We start from the raw sequence: 18,499 nt of genomic DNA on the forward strand, positions 1-18,499 counted from the left end.
AATTTCTCTTGATCTTGTGTACTCATGTTTTTTTACCAACGACTTGGTTTTCTGTTTGTTGACCTTAAAAATCAGCTACTTTATTAAAAGTCTTTTACTTCTTTATTAATTGTTCTTTACCATTGGGGGGAGGAACCATTACAACTGAGTTTTGACTCTTATTTCCATTTTAAGCATCATACTTAACGTTTTTGTTGTGGGAAACACACACTAATCACATGGTATAAGGTTTAGACACAAATCACATAAAATTCCATTTTCAGGGTCTCTTGTAAATTTGAATAGTTGCTAATCTAAGGCCATAGTGAAGAAAGTGAAATACTTGGGCATCCAATTAACTTCAAGATGTATTACATTGAAGGAAGATAACTATTATAAACTGAGAAATCAAATTGAAACAGACCTAGAAAAATGGAAAAACCTGCAATTATCATAAATGGGAAGAATAGCGTTAATTAAAATGAATGTATTACCAAGAATCTTGGTTTTTTTTCCAAACCATTCCAATAAAGCTTGAGAAAAAAATTCTTTGAGAGTCTGAATAAAATGATGTGGAAATATATATGGCAAGGGAAAAAAGCAAGAATTAATATTAAATTACTTCAAGATTCCAGAACCAGAGGAGGATTTGGTCTACCAAATTGGGAACTTTATCACCAAGCGGCGATGTTAACCTGGGTTAAAGAATGGATTTTACTGAGAAATACAAGACTATTGACTTTGGAAGGACATGATTTGCAACTAGGTTGGCATGCTTTCTTATGGTACAGGGAAAATAGAATACATGGGTACTTTCAGAGACATTGTGTAAGGAATGGTTTGTTAACAGTATGGGAGAGAGTGAAAGAAAAACACTATATAGAAATACCAATGTGGCTTTCAACAATGGAAGCGTTGTAACTTCCAAATATGGTCAACATGGATAATATTGTAAGATACAAGGACATTTTAACAGAGAAGGGAGAACTAAAACAGAAACAGGACTTAGAAAAACAAGGGATTGAGACTGGTTGGTACACAAGACTGCAGATACAATCAAGATATGATAGATTTGAAACAATATGGTTTTAATTTGGGGAAATCAAAACTGGATCAGATAATGACTGGAAAGGCTGAAAAAATGACTACAAGATTGTATAGTTACTTATTGCAAATTAGAGTAAAAGATGAACAAGTAAAAGATAATAATAACATAATGAAAAACTTTGGTTATGCAATAGAATTAGAGAAATGGCAGCAACTATGGGAAAGGAATTATAAATTGACAATGGCAACTGCATATAAAGAAAATTTATATAAAATGTTTTATAGATGGCATATGCCACCAGAAAGGCTAGCAAAAATGTTTAAAGATAAATCAGCTAAATGCTGAAAATGTTTGCATTTGCCGGGATCATATTATCATATGTGGTGGTCATGTACAGAAACTAAGAATTATTGGTCTAGAATACAGACATGGTTAGAGGCAATGTTACATAAACCTATAGAATTAAAACCAGAGATTTTCTTATTGGGTATTTTGCCAGAGAGATATAGCAAAGAAGATGTGCACCTAATTATACTTATAATAACAACAACAAGAAGTGTATTTGTGCAAAATTGGAAGACAGAGAAAATCCTGTCAGAAGGTGAAGTAATAAAAAATATTTTAGACTGTGTGGAAATGAATAGAATAACTCTAAGAATAAAAGATAAAGAGGAATCGGTGTATTTCAAGACATGGGAAATATTTTATGTATGGTTAGAAAAGAAATATGAATAAAAGAGGATGGACAAATGATTTAGATAATAGAAAGTTAAATGAGGGAGAAGACAAAAAGAAAATAGAAACCCAGATGACACCAAAGTAAATGGAAAAGGGGGATAGGGGGGAAAGAAAAGATTAGAAATATAAATGTACGATTATGATGATAGAAATGACAGATTGGGCAAAACGGAAAAAAAATTGAAAAGAAAGTATGTATTAGAAAATTGGAGTTGCTCGGATACCAAATACAAAAACAGATCATGCCAGACTAATCTTATTGCATTCTTTGACAAAGTGACAAAATTAGTGGACCAGAGGAATGCTGTCGATATAATTTACTTGGACTTCAGTAAAGCATTTGATAAAGTAGACCATAACCTACTACTAGATAAAGTAGAAAAATGTGGGTTAGACAGCACCACCACCAGATGGATTCGTAACTGGCTGACCAACCGCACCCAACGTGTAGTCCTCAATGGAATTACATCCACATGGAGGGAAGTATGCAGTGGAGTACCCCAAGGCTGTTTTAGGCCCAGTATTCTTCAACATCTTCATCAATGACTTGGACGAGGGGATAGATGGGGAACTCATCAAATTTGCAGATGATACCAAGCTGGCAGGAATAGCTAGCACTCCAGAAGATAGGCTCAAGATACAGAAAGATTTTGACAGACTTGATCATTGGGCACTATCTAACAAAATGAAATTCAACAGTGAAAAAAGTAAGGTTCTACATTTAGGCCAAAAAACCAAAATGCACAGGTACCGTATATGTGGTACCTTGCTCAATAGTAGTAACTGTGAAAGGGATCTTGGAGTCCTAGTGGACAACCATTTAGATATGAGCCAGCAGTGTGCAGCAGCTGCCAAAAAAGCCAACACAGTTCTGGGCTGCATAAACAGAGGGATAGAATCAAGATCACGTGAAGTGTTAATACCACTTTATAATGCCTTGGTAAGGCCACACTTGGAATATTGCATTCAGTTTTGGTCGCCACAATGTAAAAAGGATGTTGAGACTCTAGAAAGAGTGCAGAGAAGAGCAACAAAGATGATTAGGGGACTGGAGGCTAAAACATGAAGAACGGTTGCAGGAACTAGGTATGCCTAGTTTAATGAAAATAAGGACTAGGGGAGACATGATAACAGTGTTCCAATATCTCAGGGGTTGCCACAAAGAAGAGGGAGTCAAACTATTCTCCAAAGCACCTGAGGGTAGAACAAGAAGCAATGGGTGGAAACTAATCAAGGAGAGAAGCAACCTAGAACTAAGGAGAAATTTCCTGACAGTTAGAACAATTAATCAGTGGAACAACTTGCCTGCAGAAGTTGTAAATGCTCCAACACTGGAAATTTTTAAGAAAATGTTGGATAGCCATTTGTCTGAAATGGTGTAGGGTTTCCTGCAGGGAGTTGGACTAGAAGACCTCCAATGTCCCTACCAACTCTGATATTATTATTATTATTATTATTATTGTTATTGTTATTATTATTATTATTATTATTATTATTATTAAAAAGGGGAAATATTGCACAAGAAAGGAGAAAAGAGGGATAGATAGAAGATGATAGAGAGAGAAGAATGGAAGAAAGGAGAAGTAGTAGGTGTAGGGTTTCCTGCCTGGGCAGGGGTTGGACTAGAAGACCTCCAAGGTCCCTTCCAACTCTGATATTATTATTATTATAGAAAGGAGAGGAAGAAAGGATAGGGGATTAAGAGTAGGAAAGAAGGTTAGAAAGGAGAAAAAGAGGGGAGGAGTGGGGGAAAGGACAGGGAAATAGGAAAGAGGAAGGAGAGGAGGAGGAAGATAGTAGGAGAGGAGGGAGGGAAGGGAAAGAAAGATGAAGGAAAAGGTTTGTTGTGAAATGAAGGAAAAGAAAGGGTAGAAGAGCAACTCTGAATGTAATTAAAATGTTTTATTTTTATACTTTCTTTAGAAGAAATATGTATGTATGACCAATTATGGATAAGAGAATGTACGTTTACAATATATGTATAATAAGTAAAAATTTAAAAAAATTAAAAAAAAGAATTTCAAAACCAGGTTCCATTTTCAGGGTCTCTTGTAAGTTTGAATAGTCGCTAATCTAAGGCCATAAACTGAGGACTATCTGATTATCTATGTTTGCCACATTGAGTTATATGTAAAAAAAAGGCAAGGAAAAGATATAGTGATAACATTAGTAATAATTCTGAAAAATGCATGAAGCTATTTAAAGGTAATCTTGCTGGTTGCCAAGAGTGAGCTAGGAAACATTTTTAACCTTACATTGGTTAAAATTCTGCTAAAAAAGTTGGGCAATCTGCAAATTGCTGGAAAAGACTGTAGAAGATGGGTACAATTGAGGACAGTAGATGCCAGGAGTCATGTTGTAACAGAATAACAATTCACAAATATCACAAATACTGTCACGTTATCAAATATTATCAGTATCACAAATACTGAGTATGCAAAATGCTCACAACCTCCTTGCCATGGATTAATTTAGATATCTCCTTTTAAAAGTGGTATTCAATTACAACAAGCACAAAAATAGGCATTAAATACTGTATTTTTTGGAGTATAAGACGCACCTTTCCCCCCCAAAAGAGGGTGAAAATCTGGGTGCATATTATACACCGAATGTAGCCCCACCCAGCTTCTCAAACGGAGGTTTCAGAGGCTGAAAAAAGCATCAGAAATGGAGCTTAGAAAAAAAGCCCCAAACGGAGCTCCCAGGAGCTTAGGAGAAAAGCTCCAAAAGAAGCTTCAGAGGCTTTTTTTCTGAAGTTCTGTTTTGGAGGCTTTCAGAGGCAGAAAAAACTTTTTTCTGAAATGGAGTTTCAGAGGCAGGGAAAAAAAGCAAGGTACAGAGCTCACAACCAAGGAACCTGTTGTTAAAATTCACCTCTGGGAACAGCTGATTGGGGGTATTCCGGGAGGCCAATCCACCTGACCAGCAGCAACCTAGAGTTGATTATGACTGGGTTGTTATTACTTTGGATCAATCAGTTTTAAAGAAGTACAAGACAACATGTGATCCCACTGGGTCATCCTTTCATCAGAGACGTTTCCATTGCAAATTCATTACATCTTCAACAATGACAAAGCTGCTAACATTCTGTCTTCCCTGGAAAGGCTGGGATACTTTCAGAGATTATCTGCTTTGAGAATAGTATTACGGTCAAAGATCAGCACAGGAAATATTTTATGACGTATTACATGTAGTCCTTGACATACGTCCACAATTGAGCCCAAAATTTCTGTTGCTAATCGAGACAGTTGAGCTTTGCCCCATTTTGCAACCTTTCTGGCCATAGTTGTTAAATGAACCACTGCAGTTGTTAAGTTAGTAACACACTTGTAGAGTAAATCTGACTTCCCCATTATCTTAACCTGTCAGAAGGTCGCAAAAAGTAATCACATGACCCCGGGACACTGCAATTGTCATAAATATGAATCAGTTGCCAAGCATCCGAATTTTGATTATGTGACGATGGGAATGCTGCAACGGTTGTAATTGTGAAAATGATTATAAGCCATTTTTTTTCAGTGATACTGTAACTTGGAACCATCACTAAATGGTTGTAAGTAGAGGGCTATCAGTATGTTCTGAACTGATTTATGATAATTTTATATCATAAATTGTTTTACAAATAGATTTATTAGCCAAGTGTGGTTGGACACACAAGGAATTTGTCTTGATGCATATGCTCTCAGTGTATATAAAAGAAAAGATACATTCATCAAGAATCATAAGATACAACACTTAATGATAATCATAAGGTACAAATATTAATCAAAACATATTAGGAAACAATATAAATCATAAGGATACCAGCAACAAGGTTACAGTCATACAGTCATAAGTGGGAGGAGATGGGTGAGAGGAACGATGAGATTAATAGTAGTACAGACTTAGTAAATAGTTTGACAATGTTGCGGGAATTATTTGTTTAGCAGAGTGATGGCATTCGGGAAAAAACTGTTCTTGTGTCTAGTTGTTCTGGTCTGCAGTGCTCTATAGTGTTTTGGGGAGAGGTGGTGTTGAAATAGTTTATGTCCAGCATGCGAGGGGTCACAGCCCTTTTTTTGACTCATGCAGTATACAGGTCTTCAATGGAAGGCAGGTTGGTAGCAATTGTTTTTTCTGCAGTTCTAATTATCCTCTGAAGTTGTGTCTGTCTTGCTGGGTTGCAGAACCAAACCAGACAGTTATAGAGGTGCAGATGACAGACTCAATAATTCCTCTGTAGAACTGTATCAGCAGCTCCTTGGGCAGTTTGAGCTTTCTGAGTTGGCACAGAAAGAACATTCTTTGCTGTGCTTTTTTGATGACGTTTTTGACGTTAGGTGTCCATTTTAGGTCTTGAGGTATGATAGAACCTAGAAATTTGAAGGTCTCTACTATTGATACTGTGTTGTCTAGTATTGTAAGAGGTGATAGTATAGGAAGGTTTCTCCTAAAGTCTACCACCATTTCTATGGTTTTGAGTGTGTTCAGTTCCAGACTGTTCCGGTCGCACCAGGAGGCTAGTTGTTCAACCTCTTGGTGCAGATTCATCATTGTCTCGAATGAGACCAATCACTGTTGTGTCATCTGTGAACTTCAGTAGTTTAACAGATGGATCGTTTTGAGATGCAGTCATTGGTATATAGAGAGAAGAGAAGTAGAGCGAGCATACAGCCTTGGGCGGGCCCTGTGCTAATTGTACAGATATCTAATGTGATGCTGCTTAGCTTCAGCTGCTGAAATTTACCATGTTTCAATTCCATGGGAGTCATAGATCCTGGATTTTGGATTAAGTCTGCAAGTTAACCCATTTGGATTTCTTGGTTCAAAAACAGCTGCTATATGATGCATTGTTTTGCCCAGTTAAAAGCTACAGGAACAAAAGTTTTATTATTATATAGATTGTCTAAGGAAGCATGTGTCCTTGATTATAGGTCTAGTATTATCAAGAATTATGGATTGGGGGCTGGCTGAACAATTAAGAAGTACTGGAGGGTGAAATTTATTTCTCATCTGGAGCAATGAATTGTCAGCGTGGTGTCTGCCAATTTTTTTTAGGGTTATTAAATAAATAAATATATATATATATACATACATAGAGCAGGGTTCCCTGTTAGCCACAAGTAGAATAGAATAGAATAGAATAGAATAGAATAGAATAGAATAGAATAGAATAGAATAGAATAGAATAGAATTTTTATTGGCCAAGTGTGATTGGACACACAAGGAATTTGTCTTGGTGCATATGCTCTCAGTGTACATAAAAGAAAAGATACCTTCATCAAGGTATATAAAAATTATACAATTAATAAATAATTATCTCATTTATCACATGCTATCTAGCTGAATAAATGGGTAAGATTCTGAGTGTCTCAATAGCTACAGTGTGTGTTCATTTAGGTCAGAAGTGGGAAACCTGAAGGCATATTCCATTACGTGTACCTCCTTGGAGTCTGCATTGAATGACTGGCAGCACTGGAGCAAAAGGTTGGTTGAGCCAGAGCCAAAGCCAAAAGTGAATAAGACTCCTCAGTTTTGCTTTCTGACGCTCCTTTTTTCTAACATTTCTCTTTTCTCTCATTCTCTAACTCGCACTACTAACTCTTCCAAGCAGCAGATCACCAGAGAAGGGACTGACAATTTGACCAAAATTCTGAATGGATCACTTGCATGGAGCTTTTGAAATCAGACCATGAGCCACATACAACACTAAGTCCAATGAGTAAACTTCCAATCTTGATAGGATAGTTTGTGTGGATCTGTTCAGAAATCCTAGAGTGGATGGAGTGCAATGAAGTCACAAATGGTAGTGATGAATTCTTGGGGTTGATCTGCATGAACCCAGTGCCCTGCATCAGGAATATGCTGGATTTCAGCATCAGGAAAGAGCCGTTTGATCTCAGGGTAGTTATTGGAACTGCAGAAAAGTAGATATAGAAATGGGAAGGAAACAGGAAAAATTGCAGTAAGAACTTTGTGGAGTATATAAATTATATCAATCAATATAATAATAAAATAACTTGTTTGTACTACTGGTATATAAAATAAAGGTAACTAGTTGTTTGTGAAGGAGTGAAACTAAAAGGAAGTTAAAAAAAAAACCTCGGTGAAAAAGGACCTGATGTTTTCAACTGGCCCTAAAAAACAAGGTGAAATGGTAGACCATTCTGGAAGCCAAAGAAACATCCACCAGATCTAAACTTCCAAATATATTTGATCTAGCTGTGCAAAATACAGTTTAGATTAAATCATGCCTATGTTTAAAAGCATCATCTGCAGACACTCAGCAAGACAAATTTACTGTTTGGGAGATGTAGATGTAGATTGTAGTCTATTGTTTACTGGAAATTGTTTGATATGCATTGTAAAAAGACTTCAGCTGCAACCCTGCAGACATTATTTTAAATGATGCTCCAAGTCTCTTACCTAATATAGCCAGATTTGGAACCCCCAAGAAAGAGAGTAGGCCCTAGATAAGATGTCTGGAAGTCCGGAAAACTCATGAGGTCATTCAGATGCTGTGAAATGGCCTCTAGATTCACACGCCATACAAACTGGTCCTCAGCATTCATTAGGTTGGTAAGTAGAAAATAGAGGATGGTTGGCTCCTACACGGAAAAAAAATGTAAAAGTACTGGGATGATGGCTTAAATGTGAAACATAATCCTTGGGCACGTAATTTTGTGCGAGTACATCCACATACAGCTGAATTTGGTAAGCTGATTTACGTTTTGTCCCTTTAGTATGATCAGATTGCAATACATGCCCAGCTCTGATATATTCTGTTTTTTAAAAAATACCACACTATTTCTTGTCCCACACTTTTGCACGCCTCACTTAGAGAGGTGAAGTAGTTTGGATCTGAAATACGTAACTTGTGCTCTTTGACAAAAACGCTTTACCTGAATAGTAGGGCGCAGCTGTTCTTCGGCCATACGGCGTGCAGTGGAACGAGGAATACCTTTAGGGATATCCACTGCTTTCATGGCAGCAATGAAATTCTGAAAGCCACTGACATCTTTTGTTTGGCTAGGACTGATGTCAACACACACTAAGCGCTCCACCAGTTCTGGCTGAAAAGGAACAAATGTGGGAGGGGGAGGTGATCATAGGAATCATTGGCTAGAAGGGCTATCACACTAGTCCCTAGCCTAGACTCTAATAAGAATTCTAAGGCAGGGGTAATTCAGTGTATCAGACAACAGTTTTTATAAGTTCAGTTTCCATTACAGACATTGTAAGAAGAAGGCAATTGTGTTTCAGAAAAAAAGAGATTTAAAACCTTACGTTTGACTAGAATCTATGTCCCCTATCCCCTCTTCCAGAGGAGAATGGGTCAACTGTAACTAACAGTTGCTGCACCTATTCTGCATTGTGTTCTTCAAACTGAGTGTAGGGACTAAAAGAGTAAATGTGAAATTATACTTAAAAATTGTAAAATTGGCTACAAGTCTGCTTGAGTTCACAATTGTTTCAAATTTTATAATACTGCTACCTTTACCATCCCAGAAAATTAGATGTTGGCTATCCTTGTTAATTTGAAATACAGTATGTACATTTTGAGATATTTCAGTTCTTGTCTGTTTGTGTTTTCTGAACTTGTACAACTGTTTAAACCTGGGATTTTGTAACTAATTAAAAAAAAAGAATAGAGGAAATGTTTTTTAAATCACCTTTTGTGTGCTGTGGTTTGAGACAAAATACACACACATATATATATACACACACACCCTGAATTGTAAAACCATAAATTATGCAAAATGATATCATTTGATATCATTTGTCTCCAAACTGGCCCTCTAGGTTTTCCAATGGTTTCCAATGTCATCATCTTCCCTTTCTTCTCACCTTTCTCAGGATTATAGAGAGCTAGGTCTTCATATAGTGTTCCAAATATGGTAATTTGAGCCTGCAGATTTGTGCTTTAAGTGGCAACTCTGGATCAATTTGTTCTGTCATTGATTTGTTTTTATATTAGCTATCCATAGAAATTATAAACTGTTATATTGTTGTTCACAATATTGTATGACAGGATTCCCTAAAGCATCCATCAATCCATCCATCCATCATCTATCTACGATATATATTATGTACAAATCTTTTAATTGCATTGTATGCAAACTACATGTTCCCCCTTCATCCCCATACACAAATAAAATATTTCTACGTCCTAAGCATCTACTTTTCCTCCTTTCTCAATAATCAACTCCCCTTTTGTCTAAAAGGCCATATTACTCCAATATCAACAGTAAAATACCAGAAGAAGAAACTAGTCAGAGGTGCGTACCCATTGTAGCGCGAATACCATAGCTGTCTTGCCGCCCATGCTGTGGCCAATTAAGACACACCTACTGAGATGCAGCTGGTTCAGAAAGAGATGGATGTCAGCACTCATTGCTTCATAGGTCATGATGGGGCTGTGGGAGCTATCGCCATGGTTGCGGGCATCTACTGTTAGCACCTATCTGGGCAAGAGAAGAAGGAAGCCAGCAGGTTGGCAACGATAAGGCCTTACTTACTTAAGAATCTCCAGAACTATATTTCAAACATAATTTTGATGAAATTATGATGATTCACAATCTAGCTGTTGAATTTTCCGGTAACCTTCTGGAGATTCTTCCAAGGTAGCCTCATTTAGTGCACAGTTGTGCAGACATTAAACATGTCACAATTGCATAGAGGATTATTACCAGGTCTGACCACCTCAGAAATTGTTGCAATACATACATTTGAGTTGCAGAATAGCTTAATTACTATTTCCATTCCATAGAGATTCAGGAACAGCTCTGGATCAAAGAAGTTCTTCAAAGCTGCAAACCAGGCCTTGTAGGGGGAGTTTAGCTTCTTTTAATAGGTTGATTCTCCAAATTTGCTTTTGTTTCTCTTCCATAGTTTTTATATATTTATATTAAATACTTACTAAAATTATAATTAATATAATATTTCTATTAAAACTATGCAAGAGAGAGAGATGAAAACCAACCAAGATTTAAAAGAAGCGATTAATTTAGAGATTTGGGCTTTAATTCCAGCCCAATCTGGACTCATTTTGAATCATGGGAAAAGATAAACTCTTAGCTAAGTTTGCAGGCTTCCCCCCCAAAAAAAGCATTGCATAAGATTTGTATTAAAGCCACCAAATTACAAATCAGCAGAATAACCTGCAGATTCAGTGTTGTAAAAAGTAGACAAATTGAGAATTTTTAAAAAGTTGCATTTCTTCTGTTTTATTCATTTATTAAATTTATATGCCATTTTGCTACCCAGAACATTTAAGTTTTGATGCATTATGCACTATTGTAATCTTTCTAATATTATCCAGAAAGCTCATATTTTTGTACTTATTAAGTTGTCTCAGAGTATGAAATTAATGAGAGAAATCTAGAGGACTCTTAGTTCAGATCAGTTCAATTCTACTTTCTCATTTAGCTAATGACTACACCCGCTTCGTGGTTCAACACCTTGTTTTTGATTAACGTCTTTCTCTTATATACATGTACTTCCCCTTGTTCTTCTTTGCAACACTATCTTAATCCCGCCTGAATGTTTTGAGGTTGTTTATGAGACAGTAGACATGATGAAGCTGCAGCAAGAGACATTGGAAAGAACAAAGACTCTCTGTTGTATTGAATTTAGAGCTGCATTAAAAAAATATAAAAATCTACGGCTCAACTAAGACAGACTGAAAAATATTTTAGAATGTTCTGTTCCGTTATGCAAAATCCTGCAAAAGAACTTCTGACTATAGTATTCAACATAAAAATGCCTCGTTTTTGGCAGCAACTGACTTGCAAACCAGTCGGAACCCTTCTCTGGCTGACCATACATCTTCTACCCACCTTGCGACCAGTTTGGAGCACTAACTTTTTTGCGAGGGATGAAAAATTGGACTTGCTTCCAAACAGCCCATGCAGGAAAACAAGTGGAGGATCTGATGAGGGTCCATCAAAAATGGCATAGGATAGAGGCACTGGCCTATAAATAAAACAAAATTCATGATCAAGTTGATAGTTAGACTTGGACTACAAAAACGTGGATGATCACAAAGTGGCAGATAGTAACCGAGATATGTAGAAACCCTCCTTGCTGCCATCCCATGGCCTTAATTTTTTCAGCTAAGACTAGTAGCACACATGACTAGATGACCTCCAAGGTCCCTTGCACAACTCTATTACCGTTACATTATCCAGAACCAGCATCCCCCTTTGCTCCGATGCGGGGACCAGGATATGAGGGGACATGTGGCAATAATATGGGGTGCTCTGTTCCCCTGCAATAGGTCAGGTTTGGTCTGACTTTCATGGAGACCATTTCTGCCGCCCCATCGCAGCTGACCACCATAAAGGAGGAGGCTCTTGGGACGCTATCATTTTAAGGTATATCTACAGCCTGTCCTTTCCAGCTCTATGATGACTACATCCGGTTCATGAACCTGACACAACCGGCTTCATGCACCTGCCAGGCCTTTCCAGGAGGTTCGCTCTCCCCTTTCCAAGTTCCACTCCCTTCCGAGCTCTTACATCGTGGCGCGGCCGGCGAAACCCCTTCTTTCCCGGGATGTGATACTGAGGCAGCATCGGGCTGTCTGGACTCGAGGCCAGCGAAAAGGCGAAGGCGGAAAGCCAAGAGCGCGAAGCATCATTGGCCAGGCGTAGCGGTCACCAAGGTGACAAAGAGACTAAAATTAATGAAGGGACGTAGCCACAGATCTACTTCCGGGTCTGTTGCTAAGGTGTCCGTAGAACAGGGGTGGGTTCCATGCTGCCTCAGGAATTCTGGGAGTTGAAGTCCACAAGTCATAAAAGGGCCTTACCGTTCCTCACCCCCTGCCATAGAAGAAAGTAATATGGAAGTCTTGTCCCTTCCGGCTTTGTGGGACACGCCCATTGGCGTTTGTCTGTCACCAGAGGGAGCCACGAATGCTTATATTTGTGTTTGGTTGCTAATACTGTAAAGCAAAGTTTCGGAATTGCATAAAACTCTTTTTTTCAAATAATACTTGTAAAATTATTAAAATTGTAAAATTGTTAAAGATCTTGGAGTTTTCATATCAAATGATCTAAGTGCCAAAGCCCACTGTAACTACATCGCAAAAAAGGCCTTAAAAGTTGTAAACCTAATCTTGCGTAGCTTCTTCTCCAAAAACACTACACTTCTAACCAGAGCATTTGCTAGACCAATTCTTGAATACAGCTTGACTGTCTGGAACCCATACCACATTTCTGACATTAATACAACTGAACGTGTCCAGAAATATTTTACAAGAAGAGTTCTCCACTCCTCTGAATACAACAAAATACTTTATGCCACCAGACTTGAAATCCTGGGCTTAGAAAATTTAGAACTATGCCGCCTTCGACATGACCTGAGTTTAACTCATAGAATCATCTATTACAATGTCCTTCCTGTCGAAGACTACTTCAGCTTCAATTGCAACAGTACACAAGCACACAATAGATTTAAGCTTAATGTTAACCGTTCCAATCTTGATTCCAGAAAATATGACTTCAGTAACAGAGTTGTTAATGCTTGGAATACACTGGCTCTCTGGTCTCTTCCCAAAATTCCCAAAGCTTCAACCAAAAACTGTATACTATTCACCTCACCTCAGTCCTAAGAGGTCTGTAAGGGGCGTGCATAAGAGCACTAACATGCCTACCATTCCTGTCCTATTGTTTCCTTTCGTTATATCCAATTAATACAGTTATTACATACTCATACTCATTTATATGCTTATAGATTGTATAATTATTTCATGCTTATGCTTATATATACTGTGTGACTAAATAAATAAATAAATAAATAAATAAAATACATATAAAACATCCAGGAAAACGTTGTGATGGATAGCATTCTTAGAAAAAAAAAAGATTTCCCAAAAGTCAGATAAAGTCTGTCGGAAACTGAACCCCATCCATGCCTGTTGATTGCAGGCAAATATATCCGCAGTGCAGAAGTGCGATGCCATTGCTTTGTTCCGCAAGATACACAACTTCCCAATCTCATGTTTATCCCCAGTATTCCTCGGAAGTCTCTCATCTGAGAAGTCACCTTTTTGAGATTAGTTTAGTTCAATCAGGAAGGGGTTCCCGATATTTTTTTTTTAAAATTACATTTATATCCCGCCCTTCTCCGAAGACTCAGGGCGGCTTACAGTGTGTAAGCCAATAGTCCCATATATGGCCTGGGGATGCCTGGATGTCTCTGTGATCACTTTTCTTTCTTTCTTTTTTAAATCAAGTTTTAAATTTTTTAATAAATGTAACAAATCAATGTGTGAACAGTGTGACAGCTGGGTGTCATATGTTCTAATACAAATAAAACTATCAACGTTAATCATAATTATTACATGCAATCAACTTATATATTTCTAGTAAATAATACACATTTGTCTTAGATTGCAATCTATCATTGTTTAGTTATTCCAGTAAATATCAGTAGATATAATCCACAAAAACCAAAGCTTTTTAGAATTCTCAATCATTTTTAAGAATATAAAGAAAGGGTTCTGATGTCGCCTAGAAACTCAGGCAACAAGTTTATGTGGAGCTGAAGATCTATTTCCTGAATTTGGGAGAGAAAAACAAGTTTACCTCTGCCAAGGGTTTTTTTTTTTTTTTTGTGGCCACCCGAAAATACAAATCACCAAATAATTCATCCAATGTACAGTTATATACAATTAGTCGGGCCTGCCCAGTCACCACCCCTTTTAACCTTCTTCCCTCTTCTACCTTCTTTTACTTTCCAAACCTTCCTCTCCTTCTCTTATCTACCTCCTCTCCTCCTCCACCCTACACTCTTCTCCCTCTTCTACCCTCTTCCTTCCTCTTCTCCTCTTTCCTACCTCCTACTCTCTTTTTCCTCCCCACCATTCTAAAATGGCAACTGGTCAGACCCGACCCTACATTAATTATATTTATACATCTTCAATAATCCTGTACATTAACCATCACTCCATCACTAACCTCAACCCCCAATTCCCTTCCCTTTACCCCCACCCCCACCCCGACTTCCCAGAACAAAATGCAGGGTATCAAAACTAACAATCATAATCTAAAATAATTCCTAAATTATAATCTCAGTCTCCACGCTTATTCACACTCTCAATTCCCTCTCCTTCAAAATATATCTAATACAAATTATTTCCTAAATTTACTCATATGCTATTTGATATTTTTTTATCTGATACTTATTTTGAATATAATCAATCCACATTTTCCATTCTAAAATATATTTTTCTTGTGTATAGTCTTTCAAGTAAGCAGAAATTTTTGCCATTTCTGCCAGATTTGATACTTTAAGAGTCCATTCTTCAATTGTAGGTAATTCTTCTTTCTTCCAATATTGAGCAATCAAAAGTCTTGCGGCTGTTATTAAGTTCAGAATCAATTTAGTCTCTATAGCTGTACAATCCATAATTATTCCTAGTAAAAAGAACTGCGGGGTAAACTTAATCTTCTTTTTCAAAATATTCTGCATGATCCACCATACTTTAATCCAAAATGCTTTAACTTTTTTGCAAGTCCACCATATATGATAATAAGTAGCATCTTCACAATCACATCTCCAGCATTTAGCCTGTACATTAGGATACATACATGACAATTTTTTGGGGTCTAAATGCCATCTATAAAACATCTTATAAAAATTTTCTCTCATATTTTGCGCTTGTGTAAATTTAACATTCCTCACCCAAATTCTTTCCCAAGTTTCCAACATTATTGGTTGCTGAAAATTTTGTGCCCACTTAATCATACAATCCTTAACCAAATCAGTCTCTGAATCTATTTCTACTAATACATTATACAACCTCTTAATATGCTGTTGACCTTGATCTCTCATTTGTTTTAACAAATTATCCTCAATTGCTTAACACCTATTTTTTGATCTAATTTCCATCTAGCTTGTAGTTGTCCATATTGGAACCATGTATAATTTTTCCCTTCTTCCCCCATCTTTTCTCTAGATTTTAATTGTAACTCCCCCTTTTCCATACAAAGAAGTTCTTTATAAGTAACTACCTCCATCTTTTGATATATATTTATATTTTCTATCATGTGTCTCGGGTTTGCCCATATTGGAATCTTTCCATCTAATTTGTATTGATATTTCCTCCAAACCCTCAATAATGCATTTCTAATTATATTATTTTTAAATATTTTATCAACTTTCTTATCATATAATAAATAGGCATGCCACCCATATAACAAACCATAACCTTCTATATTCAGAACTCTTTCCTCAGTTAAATTAATCCAATCAGTAATTAATGATAAAACAACTGCTTCATAATACAATTTTAAATTAGGCATTTTAAGACCCCCTTTCCTTATATCCTGCATTACTTTTAATTTTATTCTTGGTTTTTTGCCCATCCATACAAATTTACTAATCCCCTTTTGCCATTCCTGTAATTTAATATCATTCTTAAACACCGGTATCATTTGAAACAAAAATAAAAACCTGGGCAAAACATTCATTTTATAGCTATTCTTCCCAGCAAAGATAGTTGTAACTTCTTCCAACTCTCCATTTCTTTCCATACCTTCTGCCACAATACCTCATAATTATTTTGTATAATTTAACATTTGAAGCTGTAATATATATTCCTAAATATTTAACCTTTTTAACGATTTCAAAACCTGAAGTTCTTTCTAACTCTTCTTTTTGTTGTATATTCATATTTTTAGTTATCATCTTTGTCTTTTGCTGATTCACCTTAAATCCAGATACTTTACCATACTGACCAATTATATCTTTTAAACCAGTTACTGAGTATATTGGTTGAGATACAGTAACAACCAGGTCATCTGCAAAAGCTCTTAATCTATAATCTTGATGTTTAACTCTAATTCCCTTTATTCGATCGGAACCACGTATGTTATTCAGAAGAATTTCTAAAGTTAAAATAAAAAGTAATGGGGACAAGGGACATCCCTGTCTCTCCTTTCTCAATTTTAAAAGTTTCTGTTAACCCACCATTTACTATTATTTGTGCTGTTTGCATCTGATATATTGCTTTAATTGCACGAATAAAATAATCCCCAATTTGCTTTTTTTCTATTACTTTAACCAAAACCTGCCAATCCAATCTATCAAATGCTTTTCAAGCATCCAAAAAAAGGAATGCCGCTGATACTTGGTTGTTTCGTTCCAAATATTCAAGTAAATTTACGATTTGCCTCACATTATATCTCATCTGCCTACCCTTAATAAATCCTGACTGATCATTATGAATTATTTGATTCATCACTGGCATTAATCTATTAGCCAATATCTTGGTAAATATCTTGTAATCAGTATTTAAAAGTGATATAGGCCTATAATTCTCTGCTTTAATACCATCTCGATCTTCCTTCGGTATTAACGAAATAAAGGCTGTCCTCCATGAAGGGGGAACATCTCCTCCCATTTGAATTTTATTAAATAACTCTTTAAGTGGTTCAACCATCTCATTTTGTAAATTTTATAATAAACAGCTGTTAAACCATCTGTTCCTGGTGCTTTACCGATTTTAAGTTGTTTAATTGCTAAGAAAATTTCCTCTGAAGTAATTAATTGATTCAATTCTTCTCTTTGATTTTCTGTAAGCTCACAAATATTTTGTTGTTGTAAATATCTTTCTATCTCTGTATCATCAACCATATCCCTAGAATATAACTTACTATAATACTCTAAAATGCTTTTTAATCAAGTTCTTTTGATAAACTTCCTTACCCTATATTCTATTTTATCAATCGTTCGTGATTTCTGTTTTTCCTTATTAAATAGGCAAGCCATCTTCCTGGCTTATTGGCATTATTAAACGTATTATGTTTTACATATTGTAAATTAATTGCTACTTGATCTGCCATCAACATATTAAACTGACCTCTCAATATATTTATTGATTCTTTTATTTTACTATTTCCTGGGCTATTTTATCAATAATTGTTCTTTCTTTTAATTTCCTCTTCCAGTTCCTTTTTCTTTTCTGCAATTTATTTTGTATTTAATATTCATTTGTATAAGATTTCCTCTCATATAAGCCTTACTGAGTCCCAAATCATCTCTATAGATGTCTCTTTTTCATATTCATAATAAAAATTCTTTCATTTGTTTTTACATTCATTTACATTTTGTTCATATTTAAACAAATTCTCATTCAACCTCCATGATCTCCTAGCCTCCTTTTCCCGATCAAATTCAATCCAAACTGGACTATGATCAGATAAAGTTCTTGAACAAATTTTAGTCTTCTTCACTCTAGAATACAAGTCATTAGTAATCAAAATAAAATCAATCCTCGAAAATGATTGGTGCCTATCAGAAAAGAAGGTAAAATCCTCTCTTCTGTATTATGTTCTCCAAATATCTCTTAATTCCAAGTCCTCCATCATATCAAAAAAGCCTTTGGTAATTTCGCTTGCTTGATATCTTCCTTAAGCTTTTTTTGTCTTTTTGAGTATCCAACACACCATTCCAATCACCCATTAATATATATGATTTATAATCCCAAAATACTATTCTTTTATGTAAAAACTTGAAAAATTTTCCTTGTTGTTGATTTGGAGCATAAACTCCTATTAATAATGTCTTCTTTCCCTCCAACAAGAGTTCAATAGCAATGTATCTTCCTTGCTTATCCACCTCAATTAATTTTGCTGATATATCCTTCTTTATATATATAACTAAACCATTTTTTTTCTCCAAAGAGGAGGCAACAAAATGTACTCCCAGTTTTGAATTTATCAAATATTTCTGGTCTAAAGATCT

At 36.1% G+C, this 18,499-nt stretch overlaps 1 protein-coding gene across 3 annotated transcripts; it reads right to left on the reverse strand.

Moving 5' to 3' along the window:
* Positions 1–6,923: 6,923 nt before the first annotated feature.
* ABHD11 (abhydrolase domain containing 11) lies at positions 6,924–12,646 on the reverse strand. 3 transcript variants are annotated; one of them, XM_058164541.1, is made up of 6 exons: positions 12,558–12,646; positions 11,584–11,719; positions 10,032–10,205; positions 8,647–8,817; positions 8,171–8,352; positions 6,924–7,661 (listed from the first exon to the last, which is right to left on the reverse strand). In XM_058164541.1, the coding sequence occupies exons 1-6, from the start codon at positions 12,629–12,631 to the stop codon at positions 7,517–7,519; spliced, it is 882 nt and encodes a 293-aa protein (XP_058020524.1). In that variant the 5' UTR covers positions 12,632–12,646; the 3' UTR covers positions 6,924–7,516. The 3 variants fall into 3 exon arrangements, with proteins under 3 accessions (XP_058020524.1, XP_058020522.1, XP_058020523.1); XM_058164539.1 differs by lacking the exon at positions 12,558–12,646 and adding an exon at positions 12,265–12,510; XM_058164540.1 differs by lacking the exon at positions 12,558–12,646 and adding an exon at positions 12,200–12,466.
* Positions 12,647–18,499: the final 5,853 nt, after the last annotated feature.

Source organism: Ahaetulla prasina, chromosome 1, assembly GCF_028640845.1.
Source record: "Ahaetulla prasina isolate Xishuangbanna chromosome 1, ASM2864084v1, whole genome shotgun sequence".
Classification (NCBI taxonomy): Eukaryota; Metazoa; Chordata; class Lepidosauria; order Squamata; family Colubridae; genus Ahaetulla; species Ahaetulla prasina.

What these genes read in the sequence shown, in the direction of transcription:
- ABHD11 (XM_058164539.1), bottom strand. Translation starts at nt 12,386, where the DNA reads ATGATGCTTCGCGCTCTTGGCTTTCCGCCTTCGCCTTTTCGCTGGCCT. An exon ending in TTCGCCGGCCGCGCCACGAT is followed by an intron (nt 11,720 to 12,264) that starts GTAAGAGCTCGG and finishes TTTTATTTATAG; the next exon opens with GCCAGTGCCTCTATCCTATG. An exon ending in TGGTATTCGCGCTACAATGG is followed by an intron (nt 8,818 to 10,031) that starts GTACGCACCTCT and finishes GTTCCTTTTCAG; the next exon opens with CCAGAACTGGTGGAGCGCTT.